The sequence below is a fragment of the Urocitellus parryii genome, chromosome 3 (assembly GCF_045843805.1).
Source record: "Urocitellus parryii isolate mUroPar1 chromosome 3, mUroPar1.hap1, whole genome shotgun sequence".
NCBI classification, from domain to species: Eukaryota; Metazoa; Chordata; class Mammalia; order Rodentia; family Sciuridae; genus Urocitellus; species Urocitellus parryii.
Window position 1 is genome coordinate 21,891,357 of NC_135533.1, and position 25,113 is coordinate 21,916,469.

General features: G+C 33.4%; 1 protein-coding gene and 1 non-coding gene across 3 annotated transcripts in view; one reads left to right on the forward strand and one right to left on the reverse strand.

Annotated features, from left to right (window-relative positions):
- The window catches only part of Mkln1 (muskelin 1), a 176,866-nt gene that overhangs the window by 74,481 nt on the left and 77,272 nt on the right, over positions 1-25,113 (reverse strand). The window contains exons 7-10 of one of the 2 annotated variants that reach the window (XM_026392770.2): positions 24,405-24,479; positions 24,049-24,126; positions 20,641-20,706; positions 5,052-5,164 (exon numbers count right to left, since the gene is read on the reverse strand). In XM_026392770.2, coding sequence (XP_026248555.1) covers positions 5,052-5,164; positions 20,641-20,706; positions 24,049-24,126; positions 24,405-24,479 — 332 coding nt within the window. The remainder of the gene's footprint in view (positions 1-5,051; positions 5,165-20,640; positions 20,707-24,048; positions 24,127-24,404; positions 24,480-25,113) is intronic. The other variant, XM_026392771.2, reaches the window with a different exon arrangement.
- LOC113185617 (small nucleolar RNA SNORD45) lies at positions 20,498-20,584 on the forward strand. Its single transcript, XR_003301148.1, has one exon. It is a non-coding gene; the product is annotated as a small nucleolar RNA SNORD45 (small nucleolar RNA).

Genomic DNA, 25,113 nt, shown 5'->3' on the forward strand with positions numbered 1-25,113 from the left:
CTATCCCAATACCTACAACTGACAGTGATATTAACAAATGTGATTTTTTTTAATATTACATAAAAAGGTCAATATCTGGAAGGTCAATATCTGTAACTCAGGGAACCAGTATTTTTCAGATGACCAACACATTAGTTTAAAAAAACAATATGATATGTCAAATACATTCTACTGTCATGTATAATTAAAAAGAACAAATTAAAAAAAGTTTTAAAACCATGCATGGATTAAAAAAAAAAAAAACACTCAAAGAGCAAAACAAACCAATGGATTTTAATGTAACAGAATACAAAAAAGTAAGCTGGTATGGTTTCAGAGTCTACACTACAACTACCTGTAAAAAACAATGACTTGTCAACTTAGGATATGGGATCAAAGAACATATGCAATTGTCTGAAAAAAGATATTAAAATATCACTCTCCTTCCAAAAACTGCTATCTGAGGTCCAACTTTCCTCAGTATTTCATGCAAAACAACATGTCACAAGAGAGCAAATGAAAAAGCAGATATATGAGAATCTATCTTTCATTAACCAAGACATTTATGAAAATTCAAAACAATGTTACTCTTCTTGCTAAAATTTTTGGAAAATTGTTATTTTTAATAAAAATGTTATTTATTTTAGTGTGTAATAGGTTTATTACTGCTATTTTAAAATAATCGACATAAAAATTTTAAAGATCTATTTTAATTTCTAGTATAGTAAATTTCAATAGATATAACCCAAATAAATTTCAAATTTCAATGAGTTTTGTATAAAGGAATCCTGAGGTCATAAAGTTTGAGAATCATTAGTATAAGTATCATCCAATAAGAGGAAGGCCCTGTCTAATTTCAGAAATAAAGTCAGAATTACGTAAGAAAGCAAAACTTTACTTTCAGAAAAATGTAAGTAAGGGACATTTTCCTACCCTGCTTTTATGAAAAGGTATAATCCAGTCTTTTCTAAGATGTCTCCAGCTTTAAATTTCATTTTCATTAATAATCATGGCTGATACTCATATTACAAAATATTGAACTTTTATAGTTAGTCTACAAGAATATTAAAGGAACATGACCATTCCATCTTTGTTGAACACGGCATTGTTCATCATGCCTCAAATTTTTGTAATATAATGAAAAACGAACAAAGGTTCAACTTTTCTTTTTACTTTCCAAGACTTGGTCCCCAAAACTATGAATACGTGATCAGTGAAACTCCACATCATGTATAACCACAAGAATGGAAAGTTATATTCCATGTATGATGTCAAAATATAGTCTACTGTCATGAATAACTAAAAAGAATAAATAAAAAAATTTAAAAATATTAATGGAATTGGATTGGGGTTCATAAAAATATCTTTTTAATTAACTACTTTGAACAATAATACACTTGTTTCAAACTTATAAAAACTTACTTGCACATATAAACATTTAAAATAATTTTTTCTCCTTAAGAGCTGAGTCATTCTATTATCTTTAAATCTCTGAAATCTTTTATTAGATATACATTTAAGTAAATTAAGTTAATTTTGCTTTTTAATTATTTTAAAAAATACATCCTCTGGGGTATCATCAAACAATAATTTGTGCCTCGAGCCAGCCATGGGCTATATGTGAGCTATGAGCATTTGAGCACTTGAGGGGACTGGAATGACATTGCTGATCTGACTGGACTGTGTGACATATGTTTCCTTTTTGCTCGCTCTGCCTTTCATCCCACACAGCACCTGAGATGGGTGTGGCTTTCCAAGATGTCAGTCAATCTGCTGACCACAAGACATCACCAAGCAACCCCCTGAAACCTAATCCCTTGCCTTATTGGGGTTGAACTTTCTCGAATGAATGTCTTTCTCCTCAATAAATAGGATGGATGGTTTCAGGCGTGTTCTCTCTCTCTCTTTCCAACGGACCCTTAAGGTCAAGAGGTGTTCCTGATTCCTGTAAGCAAAAGGTATTTCTGTGTGTTGCATGCTTCTTTTGCCATTTTCTCAGTCATTGATGTAGCCAGCTCTTGTGAACCCAGCTCAAGTCTAGCTAGCGATAAATTTGTACTCACTGGTACCAAATAAATAAATAAATAAAACGAGATATGTGAAATATTTACTGCTCAGTTTTAAAAACAATGAGCAGTAGTCAGAGCCATGTATTACCTTTCAATTCACAGGTAGACCAACAAAAGACTTTTAGGTGTCCATATAAAGAAAGTAATAATAAACTATAATAAATATGAGCTCTATCTAGTACTAAGTCACCATGTTACTTATCTCTCTTACCTTCAAAATAACAAAAACAAAGTGTTTCCATCAAAATAACCTCTACAGTTTTTCAGCATTACTTTTAATTACTGAGTTCTAAATATTACTTACACCTGTGTAAACAGTATAAAAAGTAATAGAATGAACAATTATCTACACATTTCCCAGCCTTAGAAGCAGAATATATCAATATTACCTCTAAAATCAACTATAAACACCCCCAAGAAGCCACTCTCCTGAATTTTGCATTTATCCCCTTGCTTTGCCCTAGCACTAACTTTTAATTTAATTCACCTCATCTGTTTATTCCCTGAGAGTAAACATACATGTCACACTATAATTACCAGACAGAAAACCACCAAACAACTAAATATATGAAACTATTTTCTACACTTTTGAAGAACTTTTTATCATATTATTACATGAATCCTTCTTTATCCAGAGAGGAGAAATTCTAAGACCACCAATGATTGCTTAAAACTACAGACAGTATATAATCCTATATATGCTTAGTTACATTTTAAAGGATATGATGCAAACAGGATTATAAACGGATAGCAACCCATTCAAGAACTAAAAAAAGTTTAAGTGGACACCACAGCAAGCTGAGGAAGTGAAGTCTGAACTGAGTTTAAAGAATAAGTAAGTATTTATTAGTAAATGCTTAGGGGGAAGACCCTCTGTTAATCTGAAACAGGGAAAACAACATTGCCAAATAACACAGGTCAGAAAATTGAATAATTCCAGGAAGGCTAGAACATAAAGTCAGGAGATGAAGCTGGAAAAGTAGATGAAGACTAAATCCTGATGAGAAATTTGGAGTTTTTACTCTAAGCAAAATGAACAGAGGTAGATAAATAGTTTTATTATTGTTGTTATTTTGTGTCTATGTCTTTAACAGTGTTTCCCACCACATGTATATCTTTTTGCTAAGGAGACAAGAATAAATTTGATGGATTGTTTACATCTACTTTACCCCTCTTGCAGCTTTGCCCTTGCCATGGTTCCAACTATCCCAGAGCAAGGTAAGCAACTGTGCAGAACACAACCAAGTAGTCCCAATGGAAGGCATCCTCAACTAGCCAATAGACAGCTGAATCACTGACAAATAAGTGTGCCCAGCCTAAACCAAAAGAATGGCCTAGCCAACTTGCAGACTCATAAGCAAAAAAATGCTTATTACTGAGGTTTTGTGAGTGCATATAATGTAACAGATAAAATATAATTGGTAACTGAAACAGAGACTGAAAGTAATCACAGGGCTTAAGCAGAGGCTTAAGACTGTTTTTCAAGACTGTGCCCAGGAATGGAGAACAGATCTGGAGATCATCAATAGTGAACAAAAAAGTTTAAGAAATTATAAAGATGGAATCAGCGCCAAAAGGAAAAGACATCTGAAATAAAGTATAGGATATTAATGTAACTTTGGCACAAATTATATACCCTTAATGAAGAAGGAGGACTTGAAGATGATCCTAGGCTTACTGCAAGAATAATTAGAGATGTAACCAACCTAGATTTAAAATCGTTGAAAAGAAGTGTTAAGTGTGTGCTTGTGTTTTAAAAATTAGATGTCTTTTCTTTTTGTTGAGGACAGAAATAATCAATTCAGAACATGGTACCTCTATACTGACAAGGGAAGGCCATTTTTACATACTTTTGTCAAGGTTACAAAACAGAAATCAGAATTTCAAGGTCTTTTTGAGAAAATAAAAATAACCCAAATGACTAATTGCTGAAACATGCTAAGTAAGCAAGAACCCAGTTTCCTAGGATTGAAGACACAGCATCAGATCTTTTGAAATGGTCTTTCCAAAATGAAAATCAGAGGGTCTGAATTAAATCTTTTTTCCCCCTCTTCACATTCAGCTTCTGTTATTTTATAGTTTATTTTTCAATTCATAATTTCAAACAGCCCAGATGGAGGATACAGCAATAAGTTCTATAAAATTTTTGAGAAAAATATTTGTTTTATTTCAAAGTATAATATAATCATATAATTGTTTAATTCAAAGCCATAAAAGCAAATCATTTTATTCAGTATGGAAATGCCATGTATGTCTAATATCTACATATGTATAGATATAAAAATGCACACATATATGCAATTTAAAGTTTAAAATATATACATAATTTATGAAAACTGACACACAACTAGAAGTAGCTTAATGTTGGTGGCACATTCTAAGAAATGCATTGTCATGTCACGTATAACTAATTCGAATAATACAAAAAAACCCCAAATGCATTGTCATGCTATCTCATCATTGTACGAACATCATAGAGTGCATTTATACAAACCAGCACAGGTATAATGTCACTACGCAATATAATATTATTGGACCAGCACTACATATGTAGCCTGCCATTGATTGTAAGGTCATTATGCAGTGCATGACTATACAGTAAAACAGTGAGAGGCCAAAATAGTGAGAGAGAGAGAGGCTAGAACACCAAAAGTACATTTGCCAAAGGAAATTAAAATGAGACAAATGCTAAATACAAGAGTAGAGGTGACAAGGACAAAAGGATAGTCATGCAATTACACTTCTGGGCTAAGGAGTGTAAAAATTCAATGACATAAAAATATCCATTTTCTTTCATCTTTACAAAACAGTCTTGCTTATGTGCCAGTAGTTAACAAACCAGGTATGGAAGCTAAAATGTAGGAATACTTAAACCAAGCTTGTATATGACAAACTCTTTTACAACTACTGCTGATAAATATTAGAGAAAAAAACAATCTTGCAAAAAAGTGTATACCCATGCTTCTAATGCAATATGGGTGTATAAAAAGTCTGAAAACTTACCTCTTTCTCAGTGTCTCTAGAGATACATGTCCACTGGTTCTCCTTCACACTATATGCCCAGAAGTCAGCAAGATCTTGTGTTCCATCCCAGCCACCAAACAAATAAACAGTTTCTATAAAAATCAGAAAAATATGTATTTAAAAAAAAAAAACCAAGGGCTGGGGTTGCAGCTCAGTATTGGAGTGCTTGCCTCACACTCAAGGGTCAGATACTGGGTTCAATCCTCAGTACCATATTAAAATAACCAAATTAATAAAGGTATTGTGTCCATCAAATTAAAACAAAACAAAACCCCAAGAACTTGAGGAGAAAGTAGAGATACCAGATCTAGTCAGTTGTTTCAGATATTATGTAAGAAAGTGTATCTAACTAAATTTTTATGAAATTTTAAATAACTTTCAAAATGCATAGATTAGCATTTCCTAAACATGAGTATATGGAAAAGCTGCAGCAGATCACTATTGCAAGAGATTTATTTTAAAAAGAGATCACTAGGACATGTTCCCCAAGTTTCTGATTCCATACTTCTTTAATAGGTTAAAAAAGAAGAGTCTGGGGACTGGGGTTGTGGCTCGGAGGTACAGCCTAGCATGCATGAGGCACTGGGTTTGATCCTCAGCGCTACCTAAAAATAAAATAAAGATATTGTGTCCACCTATAACTAAAAAATAAATATTAAAAAAAAGAAAAAAAAGTCTATTTTTATTGTACCCAGAGGAACCTAATGTACAGTCCAGTTTAGGAGTTTCTGAGTTAGGTAATGAAAAACTCACATTTATCAGTTCCTTAACAATGAAACCACTTTTTTATTTACTAAAGACCTATGACATTTTTTTCTCAGATTATAAAAATAAGAAATCTTGGAAGTATATGCATTAACAAAGTATAACATAAGGTCTGGGGTTGTGGCTCAGTGTTAGAGTGCTTGCCTAGCACATGTAAGGCCCTGGGTTCAATCCTCAGCACCACATAAAAATGAATAAGTAAAATAAAGGTATTGTGTCCAACTACAACTAAAAAAAAAAAATTACAACATAAGAACATCTAGCTATTTCTGAAAAAAGCAACTTTTAAAAAGGCTTTTAAATTTCTCTAAAAAAACTGGCTGTAAGTTGAAGTTATTTATTTTAGGAATAAACTGATTTATAGCTTATAGCTTTCAGGGAAATCGGTGAAATTTTTTTCAAATATACTGTGGAAGGTTTAATGCCTCATACATTAACATTTCAAGGTATCATTCTGGATATCTTGAAAATTAGGTTTCTTCTGACTAAAATGCCTATTACATTTATGGACTTTATTACTGTAAAAAAATGGTGTCTTATTTGATGAACAGTGACTCTTTATACATTAGGCTACATCACAAATCCTTCCTTATACAATGACACTGCATTTTCATTTTCCAAATATTTCCCCCTTTTTAAATATCATACTTATGTGTACTGGTTACACAAGTCCACCATTTTTTTTTTTTTTTAAGTTAAGTAAAACACCACAGGAAAACTGTAAAGCTGCCCTAGGCCTGTCATCTTAATGGTGTCCCACCATGAAGGATTATATTTCAAAGTGCATGTGGAAATTAGGTTATACTATGAAATCTCTTGCCATTCACAGAGCTGAGCTGTCATATTTTAATATAATTTCAAATTCTAAGTAAATTTTCCAAGTGAAACATCCATTTTATCCCCAAGTAACTTGGAGATACAAAAACAATGCTTTTCTACTCTCTAAATAAGAATAGCCTTTTGGAGCAGGACTAAGTTCTAGTGCTAACTGGGTGATCAAGTACAGGTTATGTAACTTTCACACATCTTATTTTTTCATTTAAAAAATTCTGAGCATTGTGAAGTTCTTCAGCTCTAAGTTACATGAAAATATTCTAAAGGCTGTCAAGCATGAAGAAAATTTCCACCTTTATTACATGCACAAAACACCATCCTTGAAACTCTAGACGGAGCAATTAAATAGGAGAAAGAAAGGGATACAAATAGGAAAAGAAGAATTCAAACTATTACTGTTTGCGGATGACATGATTCTATATTTAGAAGAGCCAAAAAAATCCCACCAGAAAACTTCTACAACTTATAAATGAATTCAGCAAAGTAGCAGGTTATAATAACACAAACACCCATAAATCAAATGTGTTCCCATACATCATTGATGAATCTACTACCCCATTCACAATAGCTTAAAAAAAAGACCTCTACAATGAAAATTATAGAACACTAAAAATAATAATAATAATAATTGAAGGAGACCTTAGAAGATGGAAAACCTCCCATGCTCCTAAATAGGCAGAATATTGTCAAAATTGCCATACTACTGAAAGCGTTATACAAACTTAATGAAATTCCTATTAATATCCCAATGATATTCTTCATAGAAATAGAAAAAGCAATCATGAAATTCATTTGGGAAAATAAAAAACCCAGAATAGCTAAAGCAATCCTTAGCAAGAAGAGTAAAGCAGAAGGCATCACAATACCAGACCTTAAACTATATTTCAGAGCCACAGTAATCAAAATGGCATGATATTGGCACCAAAACAGACACATAAACCAATGGTACAATATATAAAACATAGAGACAAATCCACATAAATACAGCTACCTCATATAGACAAAGTTGCTAAAAACATTCACTGGAGAAAAGATAGTCTATTCAATAAATGGTGCTGGGAAAATTGGAAATCCACATATAACAAAATGAAATTAAACCCCTATCTCACCCTGCACAAAACTCAACTCAAAGTGGATCAAAGACTTAGGCACTAGAACAAGAGATCCTGTGCCTAACAGAAGAAAAGTAGGCTCAAATCTTCACCACGTTGGCTTAGGATCTGACTTCCTTAACAAGACTCCTAAAGCACAAGAAGTAAAATCAAGAACCAATAAATGGGATGGATTCAAACTAAAAAGCTTCTTCACAGCAAAGAAAACAACAACATGAAGAGAGAGCCTACAGAATGGGAGAAAAATCTTTACCATGTGTACCTCAGATAGACCACTGATCTCCAGAATATATAAAGAACTCAAAAACCTTAACACCAAAAATCAAATAACTCTGTCAATAAATGGGCTAAGGAACTGAACAGACACTTTACAGAAGAAAAAATATAATTGATCGGTCAATAAATATATGAAAAAATGTTCAACATCTCCAGCAGTCCAGAGAAATGCAAATCAAAACTACTCTAAGATTTCATCTCACTCTAGTCAGAATGGCAATCATCAAGAATACAAGCAACAGGGGCTAGGATTGTGGCTCAGCGGTGGTTGAGCGCTCACCTAGCATGTGTGGGGCCCTGGGTTTGATCCTTAGAACCATATAAAAATAAATGACTGGAATAAAGGTATTGTGTCCAACAACTAAAAAATAAACATTAAAAAAAAGAATACAGGGGCTGGGATGTGGCTCAAGCGGTAGCGCGCTCGCCTGGCATGCGTGGGGCCCGGGTTCGATCCTCAGCACCACATACAAACAAAGATGTTGTGTCCGCCAATAACTAAAAAATAAATATTAAAATTCTTAAAAAAAAAAAAAAAAAAAAAAAAGAATACAAGCAACAATAAATGTTGGCAAGGATGTGGGAAAAAAGGTCCACTCATACATTGCTGGTAAGACTGCAAATTGGTGTAACCACTTTGGAAAGCAGTATGGAGATTCTTCAGAAAACTCAGAATCACCATTTGATTCAGCTATCCCACCCCTTGGCATATACCCAAAGGACTTAAAATCAGCATACTACAGTGATGCATCCTCATCAATGTTTATAAGCAACTCAATTCATAATACCAAAAGTGTGGAAGGAACCTAGGTGCCCTTCAACAGATGAATGGATAAAAAAATGTTATAGCTATACATATACACATACACATACACACACACACACACACAGAGAAATATCACTCAGCTTTAAAGAAGAATGAAATTATGGCATTTGTTGGTAAATGGATGGAGAAGAATATCATGCTAAGCGAAATAAGCCATCCCAAAAAAAAAAAAATCGAAAGCTGAATGTTTTCTCTGATACGCAGATGCTAATTCATAATGCACAGGAGGTAGGGCTAGGGAGGAATAATGTTACTTTAGATAAAGGGGAGTGAAGGGAGGAAAAATGGTATGGAGGTAGGAAGGGTAGTAGAATGAATCAGACATTATTACCCAAATGTACATATGTACTGGTGGGATTCCACACCATGTATACCCACAAGAATGAGAAATTATACTCTATTATATATGAAGTATCAAAGTGCATTCTACTGTCTACTAATTAAAGAAATTTTAAAGAAATTTTTAAAATGCACAAAAATTAAAAATACTCTGTGTCATTCCTCAGTATTACAGATGCAATAAAAATAGTATTACTGTAGGACTGGGGCAATGGCTCAGCAGTAGAGCGCTTGCCTTGGATGTGTGAGGCCATGGGTTTGATCCTCTGCACCACATAAAAATAAATAAATAAAACAAAGGTATTATGTCCAACTACAACTAAAAAATAAATATTAAAAAAATGGTATTACTGTATCTTATCCCATGTCCAATTCAGCACCTAGAACCCTTTGACACCATATACATGTGAAATAATGGCAATTATTTTAAACTAGTCATAAACTGTCATATCTCAGAACTATAAAACAATCTATTGTCATTAGTAATGTTGTTTCCCAAATGGCACACAGTGATGTCCAGACACAATTTTACAGGGAAAAAAATTTAAAGAATTTAAAGAATTTATTTATTTATTTTCATCTGGCTTAAAAATTATTTGCCAAGGCCTCACAATAAAGGCAATTAACCCTGTTAAATTCTGAAACTCAAGAGAAGGAGGGGGCACATAACTAAAATAGCAAGAGCAATTGACCTTTTGTTTTATGGTGTTTCTGGGCACCCTCTGGATAAGGTTACCCTGGTTCATTAACTTTAATAACCCTTCCTCTTAGGCTCTGGGTTCTCAATGTTCTTTCTGAAAAGCAGGTCTCTTTGTACACATAAATTCTCACAGCAAAGAAAACCCACATTTCCACAACAGCCTCATTGATAGCTGAGCAAAATAAAATCTGGCACAGAACACGCATCCCAATGGAATTAAGCCAAGATGTCATTCCTATCCATGGAAGCTTTGTGGTCCCAGTTGAAGTTTTAAAGTAAAATTAAATGAATTGGATGGAAACTGGACCTTTTGACACACCTGAATAAAATATATAACAAAAATTTTCAATTTAATCATCTAATTATTTAAGACATTCAAAAAATAAATTATCTTGAAACAAACAGCAGCAAAAGTATTAATTAATGCATAAAATATATAAAAGGCCTTTAAAAAATATGGTAATAATTGCAGAAAACTACAGAAAGAAGTAGAAAAGAGAAAACAGAAAGCATTTCTTTACAGTGATGCAAAAGATAAACTGGTAGTAAATAGTCCTAAGATTTACTGGAAATTCATTCTATGCACAGAGATTCTGTAACAATTCATGTACATCTAAGGGCAGTACAATCTGTAAGCAATAATGCTTCCTCTGTTTTCTTAATAAAGGGCAGCCTACAGTGGTTCTCAATTTCTCCCAGCCCTTAGGGCAATATTTGTTCAATATCCTTTTAGTACAGATCTGAACTAGCAAAGCAGCTTAGGGAATTAAAAAGAAAAAAGACATAGTCCTTATCCTCATGAAGCTTACAATCTAGTTAAGAATACAAAACAGGTTATATAAATGATCTTAGTGCAGGACAGACTAAGTACCATAAGAGAGGTAAAAAGTACACTGGAGTTCAAAAGTGGAGAGAGTGTATATGTGTGTGAGGGAACTCAGGTAAGGTTTGTGGTTTCAGTGGCATTTATTCTATGCATCAGATGATGGTGGTTTTGTATTCATGTAGGCAGATTAGGGGACAAAAAAGGAGGATTTTTCAAGCAGATAATAAAAAACAAAGAAACATTTCAAACAAACAAAACCCCCAAGGATACACAAATAGAAAAAAAAAAAATCAAGAATGCTTTAAAAAACATGGACTCTAAAATCAGGCAGATATTAGCTATAATATTCCTATCACCAGAGCTATATGGTCACCAGCAGGCTTCTTAAACCACTGGTTACCTAGAGTACCTTCACTTCCTAAAGCTACCATGAGAATTAAATTAAGTATTGCAATTATAGTGGTTTTACTGTGTAATAAATAAATGCACTGTCTGTTGTAAAGAGACCACATAGGGAGTAGGTAGACATGAGGTTAAAAGAAAGTGGAGTATAAGATAAAGGATTTGAACTTGATTCCTCAGACAGTGAAGAAGTTACACAAGATTTTAAGCAGAGGTGTGACAAGGTAAGATCTGAATTTGCAGCCTATAGGACTAAAAGGAGAAGCCAGGGACTAAGAAGTATTGAAGATAATGTGGTCAATAATGTAGTCTATGTTTAAAATATCCATCCATGTACAAATCCTAAGCTACTAAGTCAGTCAATCACCAATCAATCATTACTCATGCCACAAATACTAAAATTCAACCATATTCTTTGGTACAGAATATGTATTAATATTCTATACCAAAGAATGGTATCAGTACCAAATAACCTCTAGAACTATCTGCTACCAGTTGGACCAACCTATACATCTTACATATGCATTTAAAATAAGGTAGATATGTTAAAACATGTAAAAACACTTTTTCTATGAAGTGTTCAACTACAATATCCCTAGTTCTACTCTAATTCTCAGGGTAAATGAGACTGCTAATTGCATAATCCTCCACAAGGTGGCACACTATCTTCATAATTAAATCAGTTTTTCCACTTTGAAACTACATAGAAAGCTATATATAGACATAGTCTAGGCCTAAAACACACAATTCATATTCAAAAAGAAGTAGTACCAGGGTTAACAGATTGGTGAAGGCAGTTAGCTTAATTCTTAATGAGACACCATGAAAAAAAAAGTAAAATGAAAATCAACAAAACAAAGGTTTTAATAAAACACATTTATCTTTAAAACAAAAGAAACCCTATGAGGACACTGATATTAAGAGTTAAAATCTATAAAAGTATAGGTAAGACCTTCTCTTAAAATGAGAATTTTTGGAGAAATGGAAAGATAATTTTATGTGCTCTTTATTCTTCCCCCTTTAGCCATTTCCCTGAACCATCATGACCCAGCAGATTATCAAGTGGGTGAAACCATGCCTCTTTTATATCTAGAAATGGACCTTTTGTGTGAATTCAATGTAAAGTTACTTTCTTTGCTAAAAAGTTGCATTTTATGCGTATGAGGATATACTTTTTATGAAAGAAAAAGATAGAGCTACAGAAATACATTAGCAATTAATAACTAAAACTCATATTACTCACTTCCTTCAAATGTTTCTTTAAGGAAAACTACATGTGGCATCACATATAACAAAATGAAAACACTTTCACATAAGTGGTGCAGAAATAGTTCAAGGTCCTGATATCTACAGAAGGGCTCTTCCAAGTAGCAAGGAACTCCCTCTCAACTTCTTTGGTAGATGCCAACTATAAGGGCTTTGTCCCAGTCTTAGTACTTTTGGTGATTGAGGAGACAAATTAACAAAACTTTTAACAAAGAGTTATACAAGAGGTACTTGCCTCACCCAATAGACATTTATATTTCTAACTCAAGACTACCATACTAAATAGACATGGCTTTTCTCTTTCCATTCTACTTATTTTATTTACCCAGAGTTAAAACCCAACTCACAGCTAGTAGAATACTGTTAAATGGCAAGGTGTCAGGACAGGGATTACAATCAATAAAGCTGTATATAAATCCAGTAGGACCAAACACTACATTCCTTCTCCTCCACTATGGCATGAATGAGTGGATTCCCTTAGGAAGGAAGAGAGCTTTGAAAATTAAACAGTAAAATGTATGTTATGAACACTTGTATGACAATATGCAAAAACCAAAAAAACCTATCAACTGGAAAAAAGATAAGTAGGTATCACTAAATATTTAATGTTTAAGATGTTTCAGTAAGGTATGTGAAACATTGTGAAGCATGTTTTTTAAATATAAGCCACATTTAATAAAAGAAATACTAGTTTTTTTCTGGTGATGTGCTCTTAGTTTCTTGGGTTAAGAGACTCTTTGATAGCCTAAGACCATAGATTTTTGTCCCAGAAAAATGTACAACTGGACAAAATGTTGCATCTAACTTCAACAGATGTAGAATCCTTGCTCTAGAAATCTTCAACATGCATATTTTGAAATGAATGAGCTTCTTTAAATTCTACCACTTAGGGAAAATCATTCTTTACTACTGAACCTACCTGTTTTGTTGTTGTTGTTTGTTTTCTTTTTGTTTTTAGGCCAGGGGGTGATACTGGGGATGAAACCCAGAGCTGTGCACAAGCTAGGAAAGTGTTCTACCACTGAACTATATCCCCAGCTCTATTTTTAATCAACAAAATTCTTAAATAAATTTTAATATTTTTTCTTTAAAAATCTTAAAAGCATATTCCTTTCTAAAACACCAATTAGGGCATTATATATAAAAGACAAAACAAAAACATCAAAAGAACATAGTTTTTGTTTTGTGTTTTGGTACTAGGGATTGAACTCAGGGGTACTTCACCACTAAGCTACACCCCAAGCCTTTTTATTTTGAAAAGCCTCAGTAAGGGTCTCAGTAAGTTGATCATCAGGGCCTTCCCTAAGTTCCTGAGACTGGCTTTAAATTTGTGATCTTCTTGCTTCAATCTCCAAGTTTCTGGGATTATAGATATGAGCCACTATGCCTTGCAGAATGTTAGTATCTTAAAATGTGGGACTCACAGGTAAATCACTTTTAATCTCAACACTGCCTTTCAAATTGTTCTAAACAATATTTTTCAAAAAAATATTTAATTGTTTAAAAATATTCCCATAGGGGGCTGGAGATGTGGCTCAAGTGGTAGCGGGCTCGCCTGGCATGCATGCGGCCCGGGTTTGATCCTCAGCACCACATACAAAAACAAAGATGTTGTGTCCACTGAAAAATAAATAAATAAATAAATAAATATTAAAATTCTCTCTCTCTCTCTCTCTCTTTAAAAAAAAAAATTCCCATAGTAAAATTTTATCAAATCATACAAAAATGCAAAGTTCTCTACATTTACATAAAATCCTATCAGAATGATTAATCACTATACATTACAAAGTTAATACACTGCATATGTCTGTTATACAAATAGCATATTTTATACATAAGTAAATTATTTCATCTAACTCTCCTACCAATTTAATTTATTATTCCCATTTTTAACATAACTCATTCAAGATTAAGGAAAAAATCAGTGGTAGTGGCAGGATTCAATATCAGATATGTGGGTCACACACCCCCATCTTCCCTCAAACTCAGCACCTAACCACTATATTTGATTTCTATGTTATTAAGACTGATCTGGAAAAGTTCTCTCAAAGATTTCTGATAAATACAATCTCTCTAAAGATGACTGAAATAAATCTGATGGTAGCAATTATAAATAACTCTGGTATCTACAGGGTGAAATAAATACAGTATATGAAAGCACCTTAGAAAGTAATGCAATTAATAGTCTTACAGTAGAGTTTAATAGAGTCTTAGAGTTTAGTCAGAGAAGGTCCCAAGGATATACCAGTTTCTGTTCTTGAGCCCAAATTAAGGTCAGAAAGCACTAAATATTACTCTAAAGAATCATAAATATTTACTTGGAAATCATACTCACACACTGCTATAAAGCTGGATAGCAATGTGTGAGTATGATTTCCAAGTAAATATTTTTCTTTCCACTTCAAGGGAAATGGGTTTTTGTTTCAGTTGAATACATATTTAGAACATGTCTACTTCATGCTGGTGGCCATAAAAATAAATAGGCTAAATTCTTGTCCTTTCTTCCTCAATAAGTCCACTGAGATTAGTGAGCTGAAGAGATAGGATTATATACACAATAACTATGCAAGCAATTCTAAAGCCATGTGGAATTAGTATAGTAGAAATAATCATATGAACAAAGCATTATGTAAATGTAGGGAGGGAATGTTTATTCTTGACTGAACCTGTCTTCCAAACTCTAAACTAATATACCCAACTGCTTATGACATTAGTTATCTATTTGGATGTATAAATGGCATCTCAGACTTAGCCTGTCTAAAATTAAGTTGCTAAAAAACTCAACACTTATGATCCTCATTTCACCCTTAAAGAATGGTTACACTGTTTTTCTAATTGCTTAGGTCAAAACCTTCAGAACAATCCTTCACTTCTTACACCCCACATTTAATCCATCGGCAAACCTTCTGTTGCTAATAACACCAAAGACTGGGTAAATTTTAACAACAAAAAGCCCACCTCTGAACATCACAGTTGAATTACTTTTCCACTCTCTTAATATCTCACAATGGGAATTATATTTCAACAAACCCTTCAGAGACACACTCAAACCACATCCAAACCATAGCAGATTCTTTGAAAATACAACCAAAACCTGACCATTTCTCAACACTACACTACCACTCTAACAGTAACCAAATTCTTTTATCATTTCTCAGGCAGAGCTTCCTAAAATGGTTCTGTGCTTCTGCCCTTGATTCATTTTGTTTTGTTAAAATGCAAAGGCAGTTTATAGCATTTCTCATAACCCAACATGGCTCCCATCTCACTCTGACTATAGGCTAAAGTCCTAAACAAAGCCTACAAGATACAATACAATCTGTCCTCTCTCTTCTACTCTGACTTCATTTCCTACTCCTCTCTTTTGTACCTCTGATTTTAGCAACAAATAATCTGGAAAAAAGCTGATGATAACTTACTATATAATAATTTTATTTCAATAATGAATATCATCCATATGGAATAAGGTATTTATTTGAAATTTTATCTAAATACCTAATTCAGTATATTTACAATTAAAAAAATAACAGATACTTAAAACTTAAAAATATAATGAATCTTCCCAGAAAACTTATACAATACAAAAACTTTGTATACTATTTCAAGACTCCTGTGGGCCCCTCTTATGGCCATTCACAAAACTTCCGCAGAACAGAAAAATGGATAGCACTGATTAGTTGAAAGAAAAGAATGTGAAAGTATTATTTTTAAAAGTGTTTTAGGGTTCTTTTGTTTTCTCTTGATCAGAGCAGATTCCTGGATCACTGACCCTCACAACAAGACACCTGTTTAAATTTAACCAGAACCATAATTTCAGAGTCATTCAAAAGCTCAAAGCCTTCTCTATGACTTATTAAAGTCCCAGGGCATTTTTCCTTCTAGACACCTGAACCTTCAAAAGCTACCTCACTTCTGCCCTCCCTGTTCAATATGGACCTCAAGCCTAGCTATCTCACCAATTCCTACAAATAAACAAACAAACAAATAAATAAATAAAAACCAACTCACAAATTAAGCTGGGCATGGTAACATGCACGTGAATTTCCAGCTATTTGGGAGGCTGAGGCAGGAGGATGGCTTGAGCTCAGGAGTTCAAGACCAGCATGAGCAACATAGTAAGACTCCAGTTTAAACTCAACTCTCCCAAATCAACTTTAATACAGAAAAAAAAATCCAGGATTTTGAGGAGCAAAGAAAAAGTCATGTCACAAAGCATGGCATTCTGCAATTCTGCTGGCTACACTACTTTGCTCCTGCCTCCTTTTCCTTTCTCCTATCCGAACAAACCAATTCTTTTCTAAAATCAGTTCTCCTGACTGTTTTACTTTGTTCCTAAAGAACATTCATAAGCAAACACAATTCCCTTCCTAAAAAGAACAATGGTTCTTATAGTACATATCAATCATGGAAATGTTTTAATAATTTAAACATTTTAAAGAACATTTAAAGTCACTGGTGAATGCATCACACAGAAATAATCAACATCATTATTTTGGTATGTCTCCTTCAAGTGTTACCATCTATGTTACCATCAATAAATTTTAAAAGGGATCTACTTCTTTAAAAGGAATCCATGTCTATCCCAATTCTCATATCAAGATAAGAAAATGGGGGATCTCAGCATCGTCTTTCAAACACAAAAAGGAGGAGGAATTTCACACAAAAATGTTTTACACAGCATCTCTCTTACTCCTACAAGGGTCACTTCAATCTAATTAAATCCTTTTGATCTTAACATTCATGTATAGCTAGTACTTTTTCTACCATCTAAGCAGAAATATGACACAATGAAAAACAATTCTTAATATTAAATGACTACCCATGATTATGTAGCTATATATTACTCTGTTAAGTTTTTGATTCCTTTTAAAGGCTGAAAAGTTTTATTTTCATCCAGAGACTTAAATAAAGCTTTACCTAGCATTCATTCAAAAAGTAAATCAATGGGGATGTGGTGGAGGGGGACGACTTGAACAAAATGACTCTGAATAAAATGCTTTTATTAGTGAGATAAGTCTCTCAATTTTCTTTTCTTTTTTGGTACAAGGAATTGAACCTAGGGGCAATTCACCACTGAGCTACATCCTCAGTCCTTTTTAAATTTTTATTTTGAGACAGGGTCTCGCTAAGTTGCCAAGACTGGCCTGGAACTTGGCAATCCTCCTGCCTCAGTCTCCCAAAGTTGCCAGGATTACAAGCATGCACCACCATATTCAGCTCCTAAAATTTCTATTTTAGAAATAGAAAAAGCGTTGCTTAAAAATATATGTTGAAAGTACTTCTGTTACTTTCTATAAACTAGTACTAATAATGAAGTGTAGATATGTTCTATTTCCCTTTCAGAAGCTACTAAGAGATTCCACCAGAATTAAATCACATGATTATTACAGTCATTTCTTACAATTACACTTTATATAGTAAGTCAAATAAGCAAATTACTAAAAACTCTTTTCTGCTCTCCGGGAATTTTTAAAAAGCAAGTAGAGGTTAAATTCTACCCCTAGTGCATAAAACAAAGATTATAGAAAAATATTTGAACCTATACTATTCTACTGTTAAAAATTTCACTTCAAGAATTTCTTACCTGATATGTTAATTTTTAATCTTTACTTTGCTCACTCTAAGCTCTGTCATGATATTTGTTTGTCACTGAAATCTTTTCAGTTTATCTTCAAATTTCATGTATTGTTTTTTTAAAAAAAGGAAATAATTTTCTTTTTTTACATATGTACTTTACCTCGTATACAGTCCATCTCCCATAAACAGCACGGTAAACACCACTTCTGCCCTCAGATAAGGTGGGCTTTTTTGAGGAGTGGGTTACCAGGGATTGAACTCGGGGGCACTCAACCACTGAGCCACATCCCCAGCCCTGTTTTGTATCTTTATAAGAGACAGAGTCTCACCAAGTTGCTTAGTGCCTCGCTTTTGCTTTGAACTCAAGATCCTACTGCCTCAGCCTCTCAAGCCACTGGGATTATAGGTGTGAGCCACTGTGCCTGGCTAAGGTGGGCTTTAAATGTTAAAGTTAACCATATTACTTTCACATTTAAGGAAAGTGCATTTTGCTTAGAAAATTTAAGGATCTTTTCAAATAAACATTTTTTTTTACAGATGAGTTTGATAAAACTTTCCTTATAGAACTGAGGGGAAACAAAAGAAAGATATTACAAATCCCACTTTGTTCAACAGGGAAAAGGCTACTCCTATGGTTTGTACCTGAAATGTCCCCCAAAATCTCATGTGTTAGAAGTATGGTCCCCAATATAGCAAATTTCAGAGGTGAGGCTTTTAGGGCTTTAACCTAATCAGTGGAACAATCCATCTGATGGATTAATAATTTGAATGGGCTACTGGGTACTAACTGTACTCAGGGGGTGTGGCTGGAGGAAGTAGGTCACTGGGGCCATGGCCTTACACTGTATCTTATCCCTATCTCCTCAATTTCCCTGTGCTTTCCAGCTGCCAAATGCTGAGCAGTTTTCTTCCACATATCCTTCTACCACAATGTTCTGCTGCATCTTGGCTCCAGAGAAATGGAGTCATTAACTATAGGCTGACCCCTCTGAAATCATGATCCAAAATAAACTTTTCCTTCAATTGTTCTTGTCAGGTAAATTTTGGTCACAGCAACAAAATTCTGACTAATATGGCTACTACACACAATCTAAAAACAAAATTTTATGTCTATATTTATAAAACATCTAACTTTTCTATTATAAAGAAAACCATTTGTACATAAATCTGACTCTTCAATAAATAAACACAAGCACATTTATTAGATTCTCAGGCAGGGGAGAAAATGCCCAAGACTCTATAGTAGTTTTGAGCCTATTTCTATGGATTAGATGGGTGTTTGGAGAGAGGGGCCAAGTTAGGAAGACGAATTCTTATACCTTGAAATAAACTTTTGACAAAGAGATCCTAACAATATTCTCAAACTGGCTCATAGGTTACTACACATATTTAGCAGCAAATTTCAAAGGAAAAATAAACTCTCATTGTTTTTAAAACCTTTATGAAAATATTCATGACATCTATTATATTTTTTTTCTTAATTATTTTACAACACAAATCTACAAAAGCAATTAAAAAAATTCCCAAAGTCAACATGACACAGCAACAGAACCAAGAATTTATGACTCTAAGAAAAAGTAAAATATTCTTGGCATGGTGGTACACACCTATAATCCCAGCAAATCAGGAAGCTGAGGCAAGAAGATCACAAGTTGGAGACCAACCTCAATAATTTAGTGAGACCTCAAAAAATAATTAAGAAAAAGTAAAATGTGTCTATAGCAATACCACACTGAATCCACCTGACCTCGTCTGATCTTAAGAGGCTAAAAATGGACAAGACTGGTTATTATGTGGATAAGGAAAAAGTAAAAGTCACTTGGATGGATACTGGCATTCCATGAAGTAACATTTTCTAAAATCAAACAATAAACACAATTATCCTAGATTCTTGGTATTATTTGTTTTCAAGATTTTAATTTGAAAAGTATTATACTTTTGTAATGATTCACTAATATAATAGTAGTTAAGTTGTCCTAGGCTCTAGAAAAGTAAGAAAAACTTTTGATAAGCAAGCTTCAGAATAAAATTTCAAAGGCAGCAAAGAACACATAAAATAAATTATTTATATGCTATGAAGAATGTTAAATAATTAAAGATTTCTTAACACTTCAATACCTAATTTGATATCTCCCTAAAAATATAATTTAATTCTATTAATCCCAACAATTTCCATACAGTTATATTAAAATAAGTGCACTGAAAATCCAGAAATACTTCAAAATTTTCCTTGAAAATTCAATACATGTAAACTACACACATACACATACACACACACACACACACACACACACACATATATATAAAGGTCTGCACATTAATATTTCTTTTAGGTTATCTAAAATCATTTGTGCAGCATCTCTTCTCTCATCTAGCTACTGTATGATTTAGGTTATACCTCCAAACAGTGCTTATTTTATTACTTGATTATAATCAATAACATTTAACCATTAGAATGAATGGAAAAAAGTATATTCATTTTATCTGACATTTTAAAATGTACGCTAATGAGGTATTAGTATCTATTATCTGAATTTACTATTGATGTTTAACATAATACTTTCACTTCTACAATTACACTGAGACCCTGAAAAAATATGTATAATTTTGAAAAAGATTCTGCTTCCATTACAAATGTTACTCACCTGTTTGAACATCAATAACCATCTGATGGCCCCCTCTCATTCCTGGTCGGTTATCTTCTCCATCACCTGAAGCAGAAACATATTTTCTTTAAAAGAAATAATAAAAAATAAAATAAAAAATAAACTGCAAATCCAGAGTAGCTTAATTCATAAGTCTATAATGGATAGTGAAAATACCTACACTTATTCTTTCAAAATGTTAAAAGTAAGTAAAAAGACATCAACTTAAATCTATATTTCTAATAATTATTTTGATTTTTCTTCCTATTGCTTGTAGGCTACTAACACAACTAGAAGCTATTTTCAATTTATTTATGAATAAAGCTATCAGTCAGCCAAGATTCTGGATATCTTATAAAAACCTAAGATGAAATCTCTAAATTACTTGAATGCCAAAGTAAAAATGTAAAATAATCTCAAAATTAGAACTCATGTCTATATTTCAGACATATTTTATTAGTATATTGAGCAATATTAAGGTTCATAAAATGAGCTATTTAAAACTAGGATGGGGCTTGGGATGTGGCTCAAGTGGTAGCATGCTGGTCTGGCATGCATGGGGCACTAGGTTCGACCCTCAGCACCACATAAAAATAAAATATTGTGTCCACCTAAAACGAAGGAATAAACATTTAAAATAAATAAATAAATAAAACTAGGATGTTATCAAGTTTTATATTAATAATTTCTTTATTGCAATTATTTTATGCCATTACTTCAGAAATCACTTCCCACATAATTTATCAGCTATTTTGAGTACCGACTGAGAAAATATAAGGTTTACTTCACTTTGATTTTTTATTTCTACTTGGATCTTAATAGATTTGAATATAATGAGTAAAGTTTTTAGAAACTTCTGAAGGAGAAAACTATTGTTCTACTTATATCTAATCCTAATTCACACCAAAGCTTATATAAATAAAGAAATAATTCATTTTAATGGTTCAATAAGTTATAGGATTCTCCTCCTCCTAATTCTCTATTTTTCTTTGGTGGGGTGGCAGAGTGTTACTGGGAATTGAGCCAGGTCCTTGCACTTGCTTTGTTAAGTGTCCTACCTCTGAGCTACATCCCTAGTTCTTTTTGTTTTGAGATAGGGTCTCACTAAGTTGCTGAGGCTGGCCTTAAACTTGTGATCCTTCTGTCTCAGCCTCCCATGTAAGTAGGATTATAGGCATATGCTCTGTGCCCAGTTAAGGTTATTGGATTTTAATATCTTACTTGATATGACCAGAAAGTGCAAGGTTTTCTTGGTAAGTTTCTCATTAGTTGAAATATGTAATTTAGGCTAATTTCACTGATATAAAATTAAAAACATTTTTTTACTAATTTCACCAGAATTAGTAAAAAGGTACTACAAACAACTAAAATATCAGTGCTTAGACAGTCATGTGCTACTTAGGAATGGAGATAATTTCAGAGAAATGTGTCTTTAGGCTATTCTGTCAATGTGTAAACATCACAAAGTACATTTACACAAACCTAGATGGTGTACTTTACTGAATACATGGTTTTAATGGTAAGGCTTATTGCTTCTGAGCTACAACCTGTACTACAATCTTGTACTGAATTCTGTAAGCAACTGTAAGACAATCAAGTATCTGCATATCAAAACACAGAAAAAGTCCAGTGAAAATACTAGGTGATATGATTTTTCAGTTCCATTATAAGCTTATGGGACCCCCATCATTGAGAAAAATGTTGGGCAGTACATGACCAAATACAGAAAATAAGATGTAAAACCAAATCTTTTCATTACTAGTATATTCAATGGCTAATCATTTATAAGTTTTCCTGCAACGTCTTTCTCCTTTCTAATACTTAGGGTTTTGTTTTGTTTTTTTTTAGATTTTGCAGCTCATTTTTAAAAAAATATTTATTTATTTATTAGTTATTGGCGGACACAACATCTTTGTTTGTATGTGGTGCTGGAGGATCGAACCCGGGCCGCACGCATGCCAGGTGAGCGCGCTACCGCTTGAGCCACATCCCCAGCCCCAAGATTTTGCAGCTCATTAACACCAAAACTTTGCTGTTTTTTTTTTTTTTCCTTCTCCCAGTCAAAAGTGCCACTTCTGGGCTGGGGATGTGGCTCAAGTGGTAGCGCGCTCGCCTGGCATGCGTGCGGCCCGGGTTCGATCCTCAGCACCACATACCAACAAAGATGTTGTGTCCGCCGAGAACTAAAAAATAAATATTAAAGAAATTCTCTCTCTCTCTCTCTCTCTCTCTCTCTCTCTCTCTCTCTCTCTCTCCCTCTCTCTTTAAAAAAAAAAAAAAAAAAAAAAAAAAGTGCCACTTCTAAGAACAGATTTCAAAAACACTAACATATTCATTTTCAGTATGTCTTCATTTTTCATATTTAATCCATAATTTGTAAATGCATCTCTGTCTTTGAAGAAAATTATTTCATATGTGACTGATAAAATACGAGAATCATGTCCATATATTATAGACAAAATTATGGAACTTCACATGTAGTTTTCCCCTGCATATTGTTTAGTCCTATCAGAGAAAAGAAAGCTTTCTCACAGCTAAAGAAAAGGCCTTAGCAATATATGAAGATCATAAGGAAAAAAGCTACATATCAATAAAAGTGCTTCCTTTTACTGTTGGTAGTTGAACTAAAGAAATGCTACACTTTTCACTGTGTTACTATATGCAAAGCAATTAGTGTAGATAAAGTATTGACAAAAATTTCCCCCATGAGAAAATAAGGATTAATGAAGAAGTCTAAACTCTAACTCAGATTTCAAGTTTTGATGAATACAGTCCCTATTAGAAATAGCAAATGCCTTCAGGATAAGAAGGCATGAGTCCCAAGGTTTACAATTTAAATTCACTATGGTACTCAATATAAACTCTTTTGAAGATTTAACTGCACTGTTTTTATAATAATTATTATACTAGCTTTTAATAGTATCTGTTTATAAAGTTCCATAGATTTAGAATGGTCTATTCCTGATTTCTCTCAGAAGCTTCTTCAGGTTTAGAAAGCCATTTTGCCAAACTTAAGGTTTTTCAGGACCACCTGTATGGTAATACAACATAGCCTATAATTTAACAGTATCTCCATAAAAGTAGTTTACAATATAGTCCATGCATCAAAACTGCCAATTTTGTGTTAGAACAATAAAACAAGAGTTTAAAAGACAATAAACTAGGGCTGTGGGTGTAGTTCAGTGGTAGAGTACTTGCTTAGTGTGAGGTCCTGGGTTCAACCCCAGCACCACACAAACACATATAAACCCCATATGCATTTATATAATACTAAGTCTGCCATCCAGTTAAGGAAACTTTGTATTATTTAAACACCTGCTTCTTATTAATATTATCATGAAACTTGAACTATCATAGGAACACTGAGACACTAATGAAGAAGCATCACATCTAGAATGTATAGTTTACCTTTGGTGCTTTTGGGAATGATTTGACTCCATCGTGGCTTATACTCCTGTTGACTGATATACTGATTGAACAGGCCATCTGCAAAAAAAAAAAAAAAAAAAAAAAAAAACGAGAAAGAATTACATCTTAGCAAGATTTTTTATCATAGGAAAGAAAAAAGAATTCTACATTAAGAGAAACTACTAATATGTCACTAATACAATAGCACACTTTCATAAAATGTTATCACTTCAGTTTCCTGTCATGCTACCCCAAACAGAAATTGTAAAGTGTTAGTTGACACAACCACATAAACAAACTGCATTAGTGGTAGCTCCCATTAAATATACTATGTTTCCCATTATTATTTCACTTACTAGATATAAAGTCATTACTGCACTCAATGGTCAAGTACATGACATTAACAGGGGTGGGGGTGTTTAAACAGAGACCTTGAAAGAAAGAAAAGGGAATTATCTGGGAGGGGGAAAAAAGGCAGAAAATTCAAGGCTGCAAAATAGAACCAGTAGAAAGTAAAATAATTTATAAATAATCTGAGTAAGTGTTCCATATTATTGAAATAAGACTTGTACACCTTTTCAAAATTGTTTCTGTCCAAGTCCAGTGGCATATTCCTATAATTCCAGCTGAGGAAGGAGGTTCACAAGTTTGAGGACAGTGTGGGCAACTTAGAGAGACCCTGTCTCAAAATAATTATTTAAAAAGGGCTAATATAGCTCTCAGGAATAGAGCATTCCTGAATGCCAGCTCTACTACTGGGGAGGGGGACAGTTCTGGCATTAATATAAATACAAATGGAAATAGAAAAGGATAATTAAAGATTAAGAGTTATATTTAATTCTTTTATGTGATCTCCCAACACTCATCTTTATTTGAATCGCCAAACTTTTCATCTTTATGCCCTATAATGAAATAGATTCACTGCACTCCAATCCCTTTGAGTCCAGAGTATTCTGTGTCAGTACTTTGTTACCAGAATCCAAAAGAACTAGAGAAGGACGTGGGAGCTCCAACGTACTTGGACTAGGGACTTCAACAGTACTTCTTCAGGGAAAGATAAAACTA